General features: G+C 44.6%; 1 protein-coding gene across 1 annotated transcript in view; it reads left to right on the top strand.

Annotated features, from left to right (window-relative positions):
* Positions 1-20,530, top strand: part of SLC38A1 (solute carrier family 38 member 1) — an 89,633-nt gene that overhangs the window by 65,037 nt on the left and 4,066 nt on the right. The window contains exons 13-14 of the mRNA XM_044277073.1: positions 8,630-8,748; positions 9,964-10,105. Coding sequence (XP_044133008.1) covers positions 8,630-8,748; positions 9,964-10,105 — 261 coding nt within the window. The remainder of the gene's footprint in view (positions 1-8,629; positions 8,749-9,963; positions 10,106-20,530) is intronic.

The following is a 20,530-nucleotide window of genomic DNA, read 5'->3' as shown; positions in this document are numbered from 1 at the left end:
TTCGGCACTAAAAATCATAGTTTGTCAGCAACACATTTCACCGTGTAAATAGGGGCTACGCTGCCAACAAAAGTAAACTGTATGAGGACAGACATTTTTATTACTAATTATCTGCCCTCTTTCTCATGATGATTGGCACATGTAAATGCCACTAAAATTGGTTGTCCAAGACCCTGAAAGAAACTTGAAGATTAAAGATCGTGATGTGTAAAAAGAAAAGAAAAAATACTCACCTGATCTGGTTGTATCAGTTTCTACTACGGGTCAGGAGGGAGGAAGACCACACAAAAAATGCCAAGGTGCATGTGATCACCAATAGTGATGGACGAACATCGGCCGGGCGGTTCGAGAACGCGCGTTTGCGAACAAATTTTCCCATTGACTTTAATGGCAGGCGAACCTGAAAAACCTTCAGGTCATATTTGCAGCCAGCAAATACTTACTAGAAGTGCACAAATAGTCCCACAACATGGACAGTGATATATCAGAGGGGGATCATTGGCAAAAATTCCCACAAAAAAAAAAGTATTTTTAATCAGGGGCCATTTTTATGCATCTTAAAGGGAAACTCTAAAAAATGTGCCCTGCTGGAACCTATACACATTTTACGGTAGGCCAGTACAGGCCCCAAAAATTAGGCATTAACCTGACAGAAAAGAACTTGTGATTATGTGGCTGGAGGTACATTAGGCGGTCACTGGATGAAGATTTTACTGTAGGCCACTGGAGTACAGGTATCACACTGCCTGAAGAACGTATTTAAAAGAAAATAATAAAGTGTTTATTAATATCTGATTAAAACGGGAAATTACTGTACATCACTTTCGTGAATTTCAGGCTCCAGACTGAAGTAATGTAGTTCAGGAAAATAATAAACCCACTACATAACATACAGTCTGGACTAAATCCTAATCCTGCTGGCACATTTGTGCTAATATATGCTGGAGAAGGAATCAGGACACGGTTCTTATATTGGAACCCGGCGCAGGTGCGTTCATTAGCAGTCCTACCTAGCATTAAAGGACACGGCTCTATAGGCAGGGTGCATACGAAGTGTCAGGCAGCGCACCAGCTGACCTGGTAGTGTGAATGCGGTCCGATACTTAGACCCAGTGCTGTCTTGCATGAATGGGAAAGCAGATGAAGGCAGCTGAGTGAGCATCTATAGAATTACTCAGTACTGTTTGGATGCTGGAATGCCCTGACAGGGTGTGTGATGTATTTCACATACTAATAGTCTATTAGTATTAGCGATTGGAAGATAACATTGATTCCACTCGTAACAGGGCTTCCAGCCTTTGATTTACTATCAGCTGCTCTTCTGTTTAATGCTAGGTAGGGCTGCTAATGAACGCACCTGCGCCGGGTTCAAATATAAGAACCGTGTCCTGATTCCTTCTCCAGCATATATTAGCACAAACGTGCCAGCAGGATTAGGATTTAGTCCAGACTGTATGTTATGTAGTGGGTTTATTATTTTCCTGAACTACATTACTTCAGTCTGGAGACTGAAATTCACGAAAGTGATGTACAGTAATTTCCCATTTTAATCAGATATTAATAAACACTTTATTATTTTCTTTTAAATACGTTCTTCAGGCAGTGTGATATAAGTATAGATAGTGAACGTACTAATTAGTATCCTTATCGTGTGAGACACTGGAGTACAGGCCCCAAAAATCATGCATCCACCTGACAGAAAATAACTTGTTATTATGTGGCTGGAGGTATATTAGGCGGTCACTGGAAAACACGTGGTCATTACAGGTGTTGAATTCCTTAGAGATCCATGCCTCATTCATTTTTAGAAATGTGAGGTATTCCACACTGTCGGGAGCTAGGCGAGTGCGCTTATCGGTCACAATCCCCACTGCTGTGCTGAATGTCCTTTCGGACAGGACACTCGACGAGGGGCAAGCCAAGAGTTCCATGGCAAATTGTGCCAGCTCTGGCCACAGGTCAAGCCTGCACACCCAGTAGTCCAGGGGTTCCTTGCTTCTCAGAGAGTCCACATCGGCCCTTAACCCAATGTAGTCGGACATCTGCCAGTCTAGGTGTTTCCTGAGGCTGGATCCTGAAGGCGGCTGTCGATGGGTTGGCTGCAAGAATGATCTCATATCCAAAGTGACCAACACCTCTTCAAAACGCCCTGTTTTTGCAGGAGCAGTAGGATTGGTACCCGCACCTGTTTCGCTGTGGGTGGAAATTACTCTGCCAGCGCCTGCAACAGCAGAATGCAGCATCTCTCACAGCAAGGCCTGGAAATGCTGCATTATGACAGCCCTCTATGATGCTGGTAACATGTCTGCCTTTTTGTGTTTGTACCGGGGGTCTAAGTCCGTTGCCACCCAGTACTGGTCCTTGCCCCTTATGCTTTTTATACGGGGGTCCCTCTTCAAACACTGGAGCATGAAGGCCCCCAATTGGAAGAGGTGGAGCGCCCTGACTCCTGCTTATCGCCCTGGAGAATGTTGCCCTCGGTCTCCTCCCCCTAGTCACAGACAACACCAGGGATCCCCGAAAAGTTTAAAGCCTGCTCTCCTTGCTCTTCTCCTCCTCCCCCCAGCCACCACCCTCCTCTTCATACTCCTGCTGACTTGTCTCAGATGGAGTAGCCCCCCCTGGGAATTCATTCAGCATTGCGACTTCCTCATCTTCCAACTGACCAGTTTGGTGATCTCATCAAATGGCCGCAGAAGTCTGCATGCATCGCACATGAGCAGCCACTGTTGTGATGATAAGAAACCAAGCTCCCCAGGACCTGTCCTACTGCAGAGTTCATACAGGTAGTCGTTAATGGCACATTGCTGCTGGAGCAGCCTATCAAGCATACACAAGGTGGAGTTACAGCGCGACGGGATGTCATAAATCAGAAATCATGAATATCAGCAAGGCGAGCGATGGCCGTGTAAGATCTTCTAAAATGGCCAGAAATTTTCCTGGCCTGCCGCAAGAAGTCCTGGACCCCAGTGTATTTGGCAACGAATTGCTGCACAACTAAGTTCAGGACGTGTGACATGCACGGCACATGTGTCATTTTGCCCTGTTTTAGCACGCTCAGCAGATTGCACCGTTGTCGCACACCACTTGACCAACTGTCAAATTGAGCGGGGTTAGCCACTGATGAGCCTGTGACCGCAGAGCTGAAAGGAGTGCAGGACCGGTGTGGATCTTGGCTTCCAGGCACAACAGCCATAGCACAGCATGGCAACGTCTCACCTGGCACGTCAAATAGGTTCTGGGGAGCTTGAGGGGCACAGCGGAAGAGGCGGTAGCAATGGAAAAGGTGGAGTCAGCCGAGGAGGAGATGGAGGATGAAATAGGAGGAGAAGAAGACGCAGACCTGCATGCAATCCATGGTGGTAACACCAAATCCACAAGGGAGCCACGGGTTACATGCTTGACGGCCATCAGAAAGTTCACCCAGTGGGCAGTAAAAGTTATGTACCTTCCCTGCCCGTGTTTGCTAGATCACATGTCTGTGGTCAGATGTATCTTGGTACCGATACTGTGTGCCAGAGATATATTCACTTGCCGCTGAACATGGCCATATAGATCTGGGATGCCCTTCTTGGAGAAATATTTTCTTTCCGTGGACCTTCCATTGCGGTGTGCCAATGGCCACAAATTTTCTAAAGGCCTTCGAGTCCACCAGTTTATATGGCAGTAGTTGGAGGGCTAGCAGTTCCGACAAGCCAGCAGTCAGCCATTGGGCAAGAGGATTATCCAGCGTCATCAACTTTTTAGGCTTGAACATTTGGGACACGGAATCCTGCCTTCTGCCAGATGAACGGGACGACGGCACGGTCGAAGGTGGAGTGGAGGACAAATGGGAGGAGAAGGAGAAGAGGCAGGACGTGGCGTGCAGGGACTGTGGCTTTGTGGGTTCTGATGTCGTTGCTCCCACTGGGCTCGGTGATGGGAGGCCAGGTGCCTTCTTAAGACAGTCATCACGAGGTGAATGTTGGGCTTACAGCGACTTATGCATTGACAGCACAGGCTGCAGATGGCAACACTATTGTCAGCAGCTGACACGTTAAAAAAAGCCAACACTGTGGAGCCATGTCCCGGGTCCTGGGAGCGCCAGAAGTGACTGTGCATGGTGGATGGCTCACTCCAGATACATTTACAGTCTGCTTTTTGCCTCCTGTCCCCTGCGAGCTCTGCCTGCTTCTCTTCCCTCTCTGCTGCTCCGTCTCTTCCTCTGAACTCCCCTCCTCTTCCTCTCTTGTTGGCACCCACGTGATGTCCATCGACACGTCATCATCGTCACCTTCACCACTACTGACATTTGAGATCTCAGAGTAGGCAGCAACAGCGGGGACCTCCCTCCTTGAGCTGATCTGGATACTGTCATCAGACCACTGGGTGGCAGCCGTTGCTACCTCCTCTTCCTCATCTGATGTCAAGAATGGCTGCGCATCGGTAGGGTCTGGGAATGGATGGGAAAATAATTCCTCTGACTCGAGTGAAGGGGCTATGGTGGTGGAGGTGGTATCTTTGGGGGTGCACACAGCAGAGAGTGAGGAGCGTGCAGATACAGAGGATAAGAAGGGTGCAGAAGCGGAAGGCTGAATGAGCCACTCAACCAACTCTGGTGCGTCCTTTGAAGTAAATCGCACGCGCCTTCTCCAACTTCCCACTTAGACTCCAGCCTGGTGCACCTGACTGACCCCTACCATGCCTGCAGAACAGCCTGCCTCTTTCTCTGCCTGTCATTTTCAAAATGACCCTGTGCCTAAGTCCCTACAGAAGAGCAGTATTTGTGGAAGCAGGTATATCGCAGGCCTCAACCAATATTTGGTGGAAACAGGTATATTGAGCCTCTTAATCATTATTTTGTGGAAGCAGGTATATCGCAGGCCTCAATCAATATTTTGTGGTAGCAGGTATATTAAACCCCTTAATCAGTATTTTGTAAAAAGCAGGTAAATCACACCCCTCAATCATTATTTGGTGGAAGCGGGTATATAAAACCCCTTAATCAGTATTTTGTGGAAGCAGGCATCTCGCAGGCCTCAATATTTGGTGGAAACAGGTATATCAAACCCCTTAATCAGTATTTTGTAGAACCAGGTATATCGCAGGCCTTATTCAATATTTGGTTGAAGCAGGTATATCAATCCCCTTAACCAGTATTTTGTGGAAGCAAGTATATCGCAGGCCTCAATCAATATTTGTTAGAAGCAGGTATATCAACCCCTTAATCAGTATTTTGTGGTAGCAGGTATATCGCAGCCCTCAATCAGTATTTTGTGGAAGCAGGTATATCAAACCCCTTAATCAGTATTTTGTGGAAGCAGGTATATATCGCAGGCCTCAATCAATATTTGGTGGAAACAGGTATATCAAACCCATTAATCAATATTTTGTGGAAGTAAGTATATCGCAGGCCTCAATCAATATTTGGTGGAAGCACGTATATCAATCCCCTTAATCAGTATTTTGTGGATGCAGGTATATCGCAGCCCTTAATCAATATTTGGTGGAAAAAGGTATATCAAACCCCTTAATCAGTATTTTGTGGATGCAGGTATATCGCACCCCTCAATCATTATTTGGTGGAAGCAGGTATATCAAACCCATTAATCAGTATTTTGTAGAAGCTGGTATATCGCAGGCCTCAATCAATATTTGGTTGAAGCAGGTATGTCATTCCCCTTAATCAGTATTGTGTGGAAGCAGGCAGGGGTGTAGCTAGAACTGACTGGGCCCCACAGCAAATTTTTGTACTGGGCCCCTCCCAAACTTAATGGACGCACTCATACACACACTCGCCACATACATGGACGCACTCATACACGCACTCGCCACATACATGGACGCACTCATACACGCATTCACAACATACATGGACGCACTCACCACATACATGGACGCACTCATACACGCACTCACTACATACATGGACGCACGCATACACGCATTCACCACATACATGGATGCACTTATACACGTACTCACCATATACATGGACGCACTCATACACGCATTCACCACATACATGGACGCACTCATACACGTACTCACCATATACATGGACGCACACATACAGGCACTCACCACATACATGGACGCACTCATACAGGCACTCACCACATACATGGACAGACTCACATACGCACTCACCACATATATGGACATATATACTATATATATATATATATATATATATATACACACACACATTACATACACATGAACTTACAAGTAGTTATACACCTATTTCTACAGACAGACACTCTTTCTACAGACAGACACTTACCTTTCCTGTAGACAGCTGATGTCTGGTCCTCATAGGCGTCCTGGAGAAGTAGGTGCCATCACCCCTCTGTGCCATCCAGTGACAGCAGTAGTAGTGAGTCACTGATTGTGAGCCGGTTCCTCTCTGGCCCGCCGCCCTCAGACTAGTTCAGACTGGTTTTGGGCAGCCCAGCCGCAGTCAGAAAGAATCAGATTTACTTAGATAGCGCCTCTGACTGGCGCCAGTGCGGCCGGCGGGACCAGTCTCCCTCCATAGTCCCACTCCCAGTCCCTCCTCCCCACAGCAGGACAGGTACCAACCCCCCCCGGCCTGGCCCCGCCCCCTCCACCGCCTGAGTCCGCATCCTACTAACTAGAGGGACTGCGTGGGAGGACTCAGGAGGCGGACTCAGGCGGGGGGCGGGGAAATTCATTCCTTTCCTGCACTGCGGTCTGCGGGCGGCACTGGTGCCAGCCTGGCTCCGCCTCCGCTACGCCCCGTTCCGGCCCCCTCCACCGCATCCACCGGCCTATCTCATGTTCTCTAGCCCGAGCCGCGGACCGCCCGCGCCCAGCCCACTACACTGGACGGGCGGTCGGGCCTGGCTGCTGGCTGCCTGTGTGAGTGAGTGCTGTAATGTATTAAAAAAATAAAAATAAAATGTATGCGGTCCGGACGGGCGGGCCCCCAGTGGCGTAGGGCCCCATAGCCACTGCTATGGTTGCTATGGCGATCCCTACGCCACTGGAAGCAGGTATATCGCAGGCCTCAATCAATATTTGGTGGAAAAAGGTATATCGAACCCCTTAATCAGTATTTTGTGGAGGCAGGTATATCGCAGCCCTCAATCAGTATTTTGTTGAAGCAGGTATCTCGCAAGCCTCATTCAATATTTGGTGGAAGCAGGTATATCACTCCCTTTAATAAGTATTTTGTGGAAGCAGGTATATCACAGCCCTCAATCAATATTTGGTGTAAAAAGGTATATCAATCCCCTTAATCAGTATTTTGAGGAAGCAGGTATATCGCAGCCCTCAATCAATATTTGGTGTAAAAAGGTATATCAAACCCCCTAATCAGTATTTTGTGGAAGCAGGTATATCGCAGGCCTCAATCAATATTTGGAGGAAGCAGGTATATCAATCCCCTTAATCAGTATTTTGTGGAAGCAGGTATATCACAGCCCTCAATCAATATTTGGTAGAAACAGGTATATCAAATCTCTTAATCAGTGTTTTGTGGAAGCAGGTATATTGCAGGCCTGAATCAATATTTGGTGGAAGCAGGTATATCAAACCCCTTAATCAGTATTTTGTGTAAGCAGCTATATGGCAGCCCTCAATCAGTCTTTTGTGGAAGCAGCTATATCAAACCCCGTAATCAGTATTTTGTGGAAGCAGGTATATCAAACCCCTCAATTATTTTTTTTGCCACAACAGTTATATCACACCACCCTGTTTATTTGGGGCAACAGGTATATTGCAGCCGTCAATCAGTATTTTGTGGAAGCAGTTATATCACACCCCTCAATCATTTTTTGGGGGGGCAACAGGTATATCACACCCATTGCAAATATTTGTTTCAATAGCGCTTGTCCCTCTATATAGCTGTGCTGTTGCAGCAGAACCGCACACAACTGCTGCACAATACAAATGCACTATAATATACAGTACTTTCTATGTTAGAAAGTATATTATAAGTATATCACTCCCCTCATTATATCACACCTATCGATAGCACACCTATACCAGTACTTAAAAGGACTTTTGTGGCCCTATTAGCTAGCGTTTGGAATCCCTAACAGCCTGTCCCTGCTCCACAAAGCAACCTCTCCCTACACTGGCAAAACACAGAATGTAAAATGGCTGCCAGATCGGGTTCTGTTATATGGTGGGGGTGTGTAAATGTGCTGAAACGTCTCAATTGGTTGTCCTGTCCCACCTGATGGATGTGTCATGGGTCAAAGTTCGGCACAATGCAAAATAATATGGCACCGGCGGACATCGCCATATGTTCGCATGGTCAGCGAATCGCTGAAAATGCTGCAAAACGACCGCCGGGCCAAACCGCAAGGCCATCTCTAATCACCAATAGCATCACAAGAGTGGGCTATGTAAAATAAAAAAGAACACAATTGGTAGCTAAAAGGAGACAAAATGTGAGCAGCGGAGGCTATAGATGAAGAATAGTTAAAGTAGTGTGTACAATATACAGTATAACTATTCCATGTGTAAATTTAGAACATTTTGCACATTGCTATATAATTGTATTCAGAGGCTATATTCTGCGATGTTGAACTCTGGTAGCTGTATGATTCTCAGTTATCTACATTATATTTGCAATTCTTTTCTCTAACTTATATTTTTGAACATTTGATTTCTTTAGAGAAAGTGGGATCTGAACTTCTTGGAACTTACGAAGATAAATCAGATGTTCTCCTACTGACTGTACGCCTGGCTGTCATAATTGCAGTCATACTTACTGTACCAGTGTTATTTTTCACTGTAAGTACATAGCAGCATTTGTTATAGAATATGAATGTCTTATAAACATGGTTTGCCCTTCTTTCATTGAACTCAGTCTGTACACATTATGGGGGAGATTTATCAAACTGGTGTAAAGTAGAGCTGGCTTAGTTGCCCATAGCAACTAATCAGATTCCATTTTTCACAGCTCCTTTGGAAAATGAAAGGTGGAATCGGATTGGTTGCTATGGGCAACTAAACCAGTTCTACTTTACACCAATTTGATAGCTCTCCCCATATATGTCTATATTACTTGGATGTGCCACGACTTGACCGCAGGTTTACCTGACCTGAATTTGCAACATCAAATGGATCAATGATGCTGTGTTTTCAGAGTAGTGACTCTAGACAGATGAAATAATTTTCCATCCATAGAGATAAACTAGAGCAGGGATCAGCAATTTCGGCACTCTAGCTGCTGTGGAGCTACAACTCCCAGCATGCAAACATGCTTGGCTGTTCTAACTCCCATAGAAGTGAATGGAGCACTCTGGGAGTTGTAGTTTCAGAACATCTGGAGTGCTAGGGGTTGCTGATCATTGAACTAGAACAGGGATGGCTAACCTGAGGCTCTCCAGTTGTTGCAAAACTACAACTCCCAGCAGGCCCACACTGCCTACAGGTGTCAGCCTACAGCAGAGCATGGTGGGAGTTGTAGTTTTACAACAGTTACAGAGCCACAGGTTGGCCATCCCTGAACTAGAGGTTTTGTAGCTGGGTTTAGAATAGATTCTGGATTTTGTATAAAACATGCTTAAAGGAGTATTCCAGTATTGTAATATTAATGACCTATCTTCAGGATAGGATATCAATATCTGATTGGGGGTACAACACCCCACACCGTCACTGATCAGCTGTTTCAGAGCAGCTCCAGAACTGAAAGTTGCCTCAGAACTACATATTGTAGCTCCATCCATTGTGTAGATGATAGAGCTGGTAACAGCAACCCTGCTCTCATTGAAGTGAATGTGAGCAGTGCTGCAGTCAGAAGCTGTGTCCACTGCACATTGGACGGAGGGAGCTGTGTAGTTCAGGGCTGATTTCTGCTGCGGAAACAGCGGATCGGTGTGGGTGTGGGATGACAGACACCTGACGATCATACGTTGATGGCTTGTCTTGAGGATGGGAAATCACTCCTGTACAACCATTTGAAGGTGATATGCATCTTTAAATTTCTTTTTTATTTATTAAAAGGTTCGATCGTCATTGTTTGAACTGGCTCGAAAGACAAAATATATATTCTGGCAGCATTCATTAGTGACAGTAATCCTTCTGGCTATAATTGACTTACTTGTTATTTTCATACCAGCAATGAAAGATATTTTTGGAGCTGTAGGTAAAGTATTTTTTTATTGTATTTATTTTCTTTTTTGGATATTTTAGTAAGTGATAGTATATTGCTACCATGGCTTCCTGATCAAGGAACCCCTGCTGATCATTAGAAAAAGGCACTCAATTAGCACCACACACTGTTGTAGAGTTCAGCGAAGAGAAGCATTCGAAGTGGAATGCAGTCTGAAGTTTAGGAAAACTTCAGACTACAACTAATCCGAATTTCCTCGCTATTCGTAGTAACTAATCCGTTTTTCCTAAAATGGCAGCTACACGCTACAAAGTTAAAGTAAGAAGTCGGGGAACGCGAGATCACCCATAATGCCATGCAGCCAGCCAATCTGCAGATAGCCCTCACCTGTTATGTCGCAGCCCTATAAAACCCTTGTCCCGTGCGGTCTCCGCCATTGTCCTGTGAGCTGGATGTTCTTGATGACATATTCTCTTCTATATTAGATGATGTGGAAAAGGAGGAAAATCAGATTGCAGAAGAAGGGTTCCCAACTGTAGGGCAGGAGAGGACTGGGGTTGGAGAAGTGGGTATGCCAGAGCTGATTAATATTCAGTGTTTACTGTCAAAAAAACTGCAGGAGATTGCAAGAAAGAACAGCAATAAGCTACATATTGTGCCCCCCCCCCCCCCCCCCAACTAGCCAAACCCCATACCAGCATCAGCTCCTGCCGCGTGGCCGTTAACAATAAAGGACTATACAGTGCGGTCTTCATTATTAAACGAAAGGCAGCTGAGGGCTAGTTGGCCGTGCAGGTCTTCACCGCAGCACGGCCGCTCCATGCCGCCACTGTAAGGCAGAGTGGCCTGGGTTACCTGATTTATAACGATTTGTGACAAATCCATTCATAACAAATCAAATCTGTTGGCAAACTTTGGTGAAATTGCCGAATAGAATATGTTGTATCACATGTAGGACTTGAGTGGGTGGCGCATGACTCAGAGATTCAAATGGGGTATGACAACCTTATGCCAGAGGTAAGATTCCGGTGCATGGGCTTCGCTCCAGCAAACATGATGAATCTGAAATATGATTGTCGAGCACTCAGAAGTTAAAACTATACTACCTTTATTCCACACTAATAAAAAATAAACTTCAGTGGAATATCGTATTCTAGTCAACGTGTTTCAATTGTCACAGTGATCTTAATCATGACATGTGTTGCTGCTCTCCGAAAGAGATGCTAATGCATGGTGCACCCCTATGGGAAATAAGTCCAAAGAGTCAAGGTCTGCTGTTAACCAGAGTGCTTCTTTACTGGAGGAACTCAAGTGCAAAACAATACTGGGCTGTCTTCTCCAGTCTTCTCCCGGGCATTAGAAGGTTTCTTGCTGATGAAAGGCCTGGGCTAGCTGTCCCTCTCTCAGAAGGCTGTCACCCTGGCCAAAGGCTGGTGGCCCAGGATCTGTTGCTCAGTCATCTGGCTGGCTCCCTGATCAACAGGCTGGTAACCTGGGGTCTTAGTATCCCCAGTGTGTACAGAGTGTACTGTCGTGGTCATGGACAGGAGTTGTATAAGGGATTTACCGTTCAATTCCCCAGGATCCAACACCCATCATACAAAAAAAATCTGTAATCTGGTAAAAGATGGTGTTGCATTGGGAGTAATTACAGAGAAGTTATTGGACTTCCTGTGTGTGACTGGCCCCATGGTTCCTATCTTGCAGACCCTACTAAAAATACACAAGTCTACACAAAGTCAACTATCATCCTGATAGTTAGGATGTTCTATGGAATTGTGCTGATACAAAAATGCTGTATCAGTTTGGGTGGCCTGTGATGTATCCTCACTCTATACATCTATACCTCATGAGGTGGCTATGCATGTTTTGTAGAACTTCTTGCAGAACTATAGAAATTATATCATGGATTTATGTGAATTTATTTTGCAAGTAGCTTTGTTCCTTATGAAACAATAATTTTTCCTTTGACAAATCTTTATATTTCCAGACTGAGGACATGTCAATGGGGGCGAAATACTCACCCTCACTGGCAAACTGGAATTTTGGGAAGAAAAAACTATTTATGATGTTAATTCATTTGTAGAATTTATATACCTGACCTACTCATCATATAGCAAGGCTATGTGTCTGCCATACCGTTTTCAGTAACATTTTTGGCTCTATACACCACCACAATGGATTTCAAATGAAACGAACAAGATGTGCTTTAACTACAGACTGTCAGCTTTAATTTGAGGGTATTTACATCCAAATCAGGTGAACGGTGTAGGAACAACAGTTTGCATATGTGCCTCCCACTTGTTAAGGAACCAAAAGTAATGGGACAATTGGCTTCTCAGCTGTTCCATGGCCAGGTGTGTGCTATTCCCTCATTATCCCAATTACAATGAGCAGATAAAAGGTCCAGAGTTCATTTCTAGTGTGCTATTTGCAATTGGAATCTGTTGCTGTCAACTCTCAAGATGAGATCCAAAGAGCTGTCACTGGAGAAGGAAATGAACTGCTCATGATCCTAAGCATACCACCTCATCAGTGAAGCATGGTGGTGGCAGTGTCATGGCGTGGGCATGTATGGCTGCCAATGGAACTGGTTCTCTTGTAATTATTGATGATGTGACTGCTGACAAAAGCAGCAGGATGAATTCTGAAATGTTTTGGGCAATATTATCTGCTCATATTCAGCCAAATGCTTCAGAACTCATTGGACGGCGCTTCACAGTGCAGATGGACAATGACCCAAAGCATACTGCAAAAGCAACCAAAGAGTTTTTTAAGGGAAAGAAGTCAAATGTTATGCAATGGCCAAGTCAATCACCTGATCTGAAGCCGATTGACCATGCATTTCACTTGCTGAAGACAAAACTGAAGGGAAAATGCCCCAAGAACAAGCAGGAACTGAAGACAGTTGCAGTAGAGGCCTGGCAGAGCATCACCAGGAATGAAACCCAGCGTCTGGTGATGTCTATGCGTTCCAGACTTCAGGCTGTAATTGACTGCAAAGGATTTGCAACCAAGTATTAAAAAGTGAAATTTTGATTTATGATTATTATTCTGTCCCCTTACTTTTGGTCCTTTAACAAGTGGGAGGCACGTATGCAAACTGTTGTAATTCCTACGCCGTTCGCCTGATTTGGATGTAAATGCCCTCAAATTAAAGCTGACAGTCTGCAGTTAAAGCACATCTTGTTTGTTTCATTTGAAATCCATTGTGGTGGTGTATAGAGCCAAAAATGCTAGAATTGTGTTGATGTCCCAATATTTATGGACCTGACTGTAGTTCACATCCATGACATACTATCAAATCGGACCCAGTAGGTGAATTTACCTGCATCAAAAGGAATTGCAGCTTATCCGCAGATTATGGGAGGGAAGCTGATAAATTTGTTATGAGATTAAAAACAAGGGGATACAAAAAATGGACAGTGCAACTAGCAAAGAATATTGTAGCTCAAAAAACAGCAGTCTGATTTATTGACTAGTCAAATCAAATGAGATGATGCTATAAAACACTAGTCCTACAGTATAGCAACTAATTCACATAAATTAAAGATATTATGTTCAAATATTTACCCATATTTAAGGATGACCCCATTTACATGATGGCTGCCACATTGTTTATAAATTACCTCCCTCTTTGGAACAAATTTTGTCTCCCAGCCTATTTATGTTCTCCCATAAAATGCTGCAGCAAAAAGACTTTTATAGACAGGGCACACATCCATGTAGGGTATGCTCATACGTTAGGGTTGGCAACAATTTCCAGGACACGATTGGAAAATATAAACTTTCCCATAAAATTCTGAGTTTGTGATAATAATTATTATTCGTGGAGTGCAACAAATACTACATTGGATGCACTTCCACATGTCTTAAGATTCACATCTTGGAACCTCTAAATTATATTACTGATTATAATAATGAAAATGGCAACATGTCCATTGAGGCTCTGTTCCTGAGTTATACTTTTTCTTAATATGCAAATTAGTCCTTTGGTGCAAAGGGGGTATCACCGTTGCTCTTCTTGCCTTCAGTGACCAGCCTCTCCCTCACTGCTTTGCCACTGCCTGGCCCTGTTAATCAAAGCAGTCGGGCAGGGGCTGGTCATAGAAAGGAGCAGAGCTTGGGTACAACAAGAGCAATGGCTTGCATTTTAGGAAAAAGTATCATAACTTGGAAATGGAGCTTCAGATCAATAAAAGAAAAACAGCGCTTTAATGTGTCTATACAAACAGTTTGATAGGGAGGTCGGTGGTGATGTACGTGAGAGAAGTCTCTGAAGAAAGTGAGCTAGCTATAGCTATAATCATATCCCTACCAACTCCAGTTGCATGTAGAATTCCCATGAGGGAGATGCAGTGGATATGCCTTTAGGTAATTTATTGACTGTACCTTGAGAAATGATTATAGAGATCATAGGAAAATCCTGTTTCCAGCTCTGTGATGCATGTCTGACAAACAGGAAATTCTTCAGGACACAGGATATAAGATCATAAAAGAGGAGGAGGAGTTACAGGATGAATGACATATGAAACAAAACCATAACTTACATAAACCAAATATAATAATGGCCACTAGATGGCAGCAAAGTACATTAAGTATAGTAGATATACTGCATGACACAGAATACAATAATAAATTCTAAATGAGAAACCATTAGCTGGGGCAGCACAATAAGTATTTCTATTGTCTGAGTGTACATGACCCTTTTGTAATACCCTAACTTATTCCTGGTTTGGATGCTCTTGTGGGCTGATCTAGTTAGGTGTAGTACCACATGTGTAATGCTGATATAATCTCTCTTATGTAAGTAAATTATCCAGACCTTTTTATATGTTAACAAACATATATCATGGGTATTGGCTAGATTTATACACGTACCTGCATATGCTTTATATCCCAATTTATTTTTGGGAATATCTGATGTTTTTAACATTATGGCTTACGGCCACGAACTCCTTACTTAGATGGGAGAGTAGTTATCCTATCCCCTTAAAACGGGGTATTCCGACTGGGCAGTACCTGAGACTCCGGGGGAATTGCTCAGAGAAACAGGACTTTGTAGATCAGGCAAATTGTCTGAGAACACGCTTTCATGAGAGGGGCTACCCTGACAAGGCTTTACTCCCTGCGTACCAAAGAGCACTTAATCAGGAACGTACCTGTCACGGCTGAGGATGGGGAAAACCCTCAGCCGTGCGATGCCAGAAGATGGAGTCGCTGCAAGGCCAGGACAGAGATCAGGGAGCAGGTCACCTCCTATCATATCCCTAACTCTGACCCTGACTCCTAGCTGTACGAGCTGACCCTGATAGTAGGAGGTCTCATACTCCGGAACCTTGAAGTCCCTACTAGCCCTCAGGGTTGCCCTCAACTAGGAGCAGGGTAAGACGACCTGTTCCTCCTAGGCACGGAGGGACAGGAGTCTCACAGGCGAGGCTACAATAAAGGGGAAACATAAACAACTTATGGCAATAGCAGGTAAATGCAAAGTATAGCACCTACCTGCCACAGACACAAAGCCTGGAACCCATGCAGACGCGCTGCTGTCCAAAGAACACACACAGACACAGCACACACCACACAACACACAGGACCATAAGCTGCAATAAACAAGCATACCAAAAACACACCTTCATAACATCATGTGTGACATAACTTATGACCACAAGGGTGGCCCCCACTGGCAGATGGTTAATTACCAGGAGGATGTCTCCAGCAAAGCATGGCTGAAGAACCCCTCAGCTTCAGGTCTCCAAAGAGGCTTTATAGCCCAAAGTGGCCACACCCACACAGACACACACAGGAAAGGGAATTAACCCTTCCAACACCAACCAGAGAAGTGAAACCACTTAAAGAGGAATACACACACAAACACACTGGAGCTGTTACCGCCGGCAACGACATGCGTGGCAACCATGTCCTGAGAGTCAGCCAAAAGGCTGAGACACTGCCACCACATGTACAATATAGAAAACGTTGCCACGGACAGCCACCAGTGAAGGGAAGTGTCACAGTGCACACACCTAAACCTTGTGCACACCAAACACATAAAAGGCACACCTACAAAGACAGGTAGCCAGGTGCAACCGTATACACAAACAGCAAGCTGGCACATAAAAATGTTGCCAGCGGCAACCACAGGTGAGGCAACTTACTTCAGCTCTCACCTGTGATTGACAACACAACCAAGACCGCAGGCAACTGCCTGCGGTTACAGGAGTCACGACCATGACCATGGTCGTGACATTACCACACTGCTGCAACCACTAGATAACAAAATGGAGTCACAAAAGCTAATCAGACTATTTGGGACCTTTGACACCACATAAACGAGTAAGGGATACCATCTCCCAACATTGGGACATCCTTCGTATGGCTCCGGACTTATTTTATGTCATTGGTGCCCAGCCCTCAATTACCTATCGGCGAGGGACAAGTCTGAAGGACCACCTAGTGCATAGCCACTTTGAATCCAAATTGAAAAAGGACCCCAAAATGTGGTTAGAAAATACAATATCAGGTTGCTTTCGATGCGGTAATTGCATTTTCTGTGACCAAATACAGACTACCAAATCCTTTAAGAGCAATAGGGATGAGACTACATTTAAAATATGTGATTTTATTAATTGCCGCACAATAGGAGTTGTTTACCTGATAACGTGTGAGTGTGGTTTCCAGTACGTGGGCAAGACACGCAGAGAGCTTCGCCGACGCATTGGGGAGCTCATGGGAGATATCCGCAATGAAAGGGATACAACAGTGGCCACACATATAGTGGAGTTGCATGAGGGTAACACAAAATGTATCAGGTTTGTAGGCATTGAAAAGATTCTCCGCCCACCAAGAGGATAAAAAGATCCTCCAAAGAGAGCCATGGTGGATCTTTAAACTCAAGACTTCCAGTCCCCTTGGACTGACTGAACAGTTACATTTTGGTTGCTTCCTATAATCCCAGGATTCTCATTTATCAATACCACACGTATTTTGTTTCAGTTAGAACATCTTTTAAAACACTCTTCATGTAAAATCTATTAGTAGGGGTGTGCCTTGTTTCTATTTTTTGTTCTTGCCTCCAAGAAATAATAATGGGACATGTCCACATTCATCTATAGGGTACCTATGGTACTTTTAGTCTTTGTTCCTCTCCCCAGTAAGGGATCCCACCACTTAAATGTCCTGCAGAGTGTGAATATATGTTAATTCAAACAAAATAAATTAAGTCCAGCTCACTCAACAGCATCCGTGCACGGAACAAGTCAAGGTCGGCTCTTCTCACATGTGAAAAAATAAAAAAAGTTCCAGCACTGGATAAAATTTTCATAGCTTTTGGCGTTCATAATCGTAGAAAACGGAAGGAGGTTATGAGTAAGAGCCAGGAGGCTTGAAACATGTAAACCTGACCGGAGGTGGTGGGAGGTGACATCCACTGTTTGTTTTCTACGATTATGAATGCCGAAAAAAGACAAGCTGAAAATTGTATCCGTTGCTGGAACTTTTTTCATTTTTGAATTTATGTTATAGATAATAACAGGATGCGCATACTTCTTCCTGACTTGCGAGATGCCGAAGGTGGCGTTGTGTGTTGCTAGGCAGCATCGACGCTACACTGACATCTCTGTCATGACCCCATCTCCCATTTGACACGCTCTGGCTACCCCACACTCCTGGAAGTATTAACGGTGACGTCAGCGGGCAACCTGGAACTGGCAGGTGAGGTGCGATCCTCGAATCTATTTAAACAGTGGCTCCACGCTGCCGCCACACATCAGACGCTGCCAGACTTTTTCTTCTACACCTAGAAGTGGCAGGGCTTTCCACTGGCCCTCCCTCAGTGTATTAAGTGACACCGGATGAGTCAGTGGTGATCACTAGTAGTCTCTCTGCACTGGTCTCCCGTCCCCTGATGAGTCTGGGGGAACTTGATTAGACGAAACGCATTGGGATGTATTTATCTATATTTTCTGACCTTGTTTGAGTTATTTTGATTCTGAATAACAACAGATAGGGTCTAGTTATTTTTCCCTCTCCCCTAACAGGGTCTTCTAGGAATTTAATAGGGCAAGGTTCCGGACGGGGCAGCCCTTGTCAGGCCGATGACTCCATATTAGGAGGTCATCAGGGCAAAATAGGGATAAGACTTACACATTTCATCATCCCTCATTCCCCCTCCCCCTCCCTATATCAAACATTCCGGTATCCGTGTACCAATCGATTCATCAGCATACCGGTAAGATTGTTTCATTTTTATTTGAGTATTTAGTGTGTTATTCATTACATATGAGTTATTAAAAGTTAAGTCTTAATTGCATAAGATTACCCATCTAGTGCTGTTATTGGTTTTATTTTATATACTTGATTGCCAGCACCCAATGGGAATGGAGGTTTACTCTTACTAACAGGTGATATTGATTATATGTTTGCCACTGGGTGGGTGTAACATTACTTAAAGGGGTCCTCCGGGAATTTAGAAAATGAAACTACTTAAATATTACTTTATTGTAAATATATTCCCATATACCTTTCATTATTTATAATGGCTCATTTTGTTTAGGGAGCAGTCATTAGGAGAAACAAAATGGCCACCGTCCTATTAAAGGGGTTGTCCGGGTTCAAAGCTGAACCCGGACATACCATTATTTTCACCTAGGCAGCCCCCCTGAGGCTAGCTTCAGAGCATATCATGCTCCGATGCGCTCCCTTGCCCTGTGCTAAATCGCGCAGGGCACGGGCTCTTTTGTTTTCAATAACACACTGCCGGGCGGAAACTTCTGCCCGGCAGTGTGTTCGGTGACGTCACCGACTCTGATGGGCGGGCTTTAGCGCTGCCCTAGTTGTTTTACTGGCTAGGGCAGCGCTAAATCCCGCCCATCAGTGCCGGTGACGTCACCGGGGTTCCTGTCAGCCCCATAGAGAGCCCCGGTACGTCACCGGATCTCCAAAAAATGCCTTTGCCCTGCGCAATTTAGTGCAGGGCAAAAGAGAGCATCGGAGCAGTTCATGCTCCGATGCTCCTGTCAGGGGGCTGCCTGGGTGAAAATGGAGGGCTGTCCGGGTTCAGCTCTGAACATGGACAACCCCTTTAATACACACAAAACCTGTCCTAATGATACAGGAGGACGTGTTACTTCTGAGCACTGAGGCAATGAGCTGCCTCATCCTCCTCTTATACTTAAAGGAGACTGCATACAAGTGCTGCTGCTCATGTCTCCTCGTGAACTCCATTTCTGCAGAGATTTAGCTGAAGATCATATTAAACTGTATTCAAGAGCATAGAAGAAGATGATGCAGCTATTTAGCTCACTGCTCTGAAGTAGCATGCCCTCCAGTGTGATTAGGTCAAATTAGTGTGTACTAATAGGACGGCGGCCATTTTATTTCCCCTGATGATTGCTCCCCAGACAAAATGAGCGATTATAACTAATGAAAGGTATTTGGGAATGTATTTTTATTCTCCTAATTCCTGGAGAACCCCTTTAAGGGAGGTCAGTTTTGTTGTAGTCATGTCATGATTAAGATCGCTGCGACAATTGAAATATTCCACTGGAGTTCATTTTCAATTAGCTTGGAATAAAGGTGATATGGTCTTAATTGCGTAATGCGAACGCATTCATTTCAATGGGGCTGTGTACATGAGCATTTTTTACGGATGGTTGCTAGGAGATGTTGTTTGTATACATTCAGTTTTTTATCACGCTCGTTCAAAACGCATCAAAACGCATTGCATCCGCGCAATAAAAACTGAACACCTGAACACGATCGCGCATTTTTCACTGAATCGATTTGCAACGCATCCGGACCTAATCCGGACACGCTCGTCTGCAAGGGGCCTTAGATGGTGTTATTTGGGTCTCTGGCAGTCGTTGGCATTTTTTCTGGCGATTTACATTTACTTCTCTATAAGTAAAAAATGGGAAAAAAAAGTGGTTTACACAATGTTTAAGGAAAAAAAATGCTAAAAATTGCCATGAAAACAGCATGCGGTATGGGGGGGAAGTGCAAGCAATTTCTATGGCATTGTTTTAGTTGTGGAAAAATGCCAGATACAATTCATGTGTGAAGGGTAGACGTCTAGCCAAGGAGTCTTTAAATGTGCCAGAATTATAACAGTTATCAGTTCTTTGTATGATAAATCCAGCACACTTATAGACTGCCTGTCTAAAACTTTAAGGGCTCATACACACGGCTGTTACGCAGCTGTGCCCGTATTGTGGCCTTCAAGTATCGGGTCCGCAATATACAGGCACTGGCCGTGTGCACACCGCATCAGGGATGCGGACCCATTCACTTGAATGGGTCCGCAATCCAGAAGGAGCAGTGTGGAACTGAGGTACAGAACCCCACAGAAGCACTATGTAGTGGGTTTCTCTCCATGCCTCCGCACCGCAAAAATAGAACCTGTTCTATTTTTTTGCGATGTGGACGGATCACAGACCCATTCAAATTGCTGTCCCCAAT

The sequence above is a fragment of the Bufo gargarizans genome, chromosome 2, assembly GCF_014858855.1.
Source record: "Bufo gargarizans isolate SCDJY-AF-19 chromosome 2, ASM1485885v1, whole genome shotgun sequence".
Classification (NCBI taxonomy): domain Eukaryota; kingdom Metazoa; phylum Chordata; class Amphibia; order Anura; family Bufonidae; genus Bufo; species Bufo gargarizans.
The sequence above is the reverse complement of the archived record's forward strand: the minus strand, read 5'-3'. Positions and strand labels throughout refer to the sequence as shown.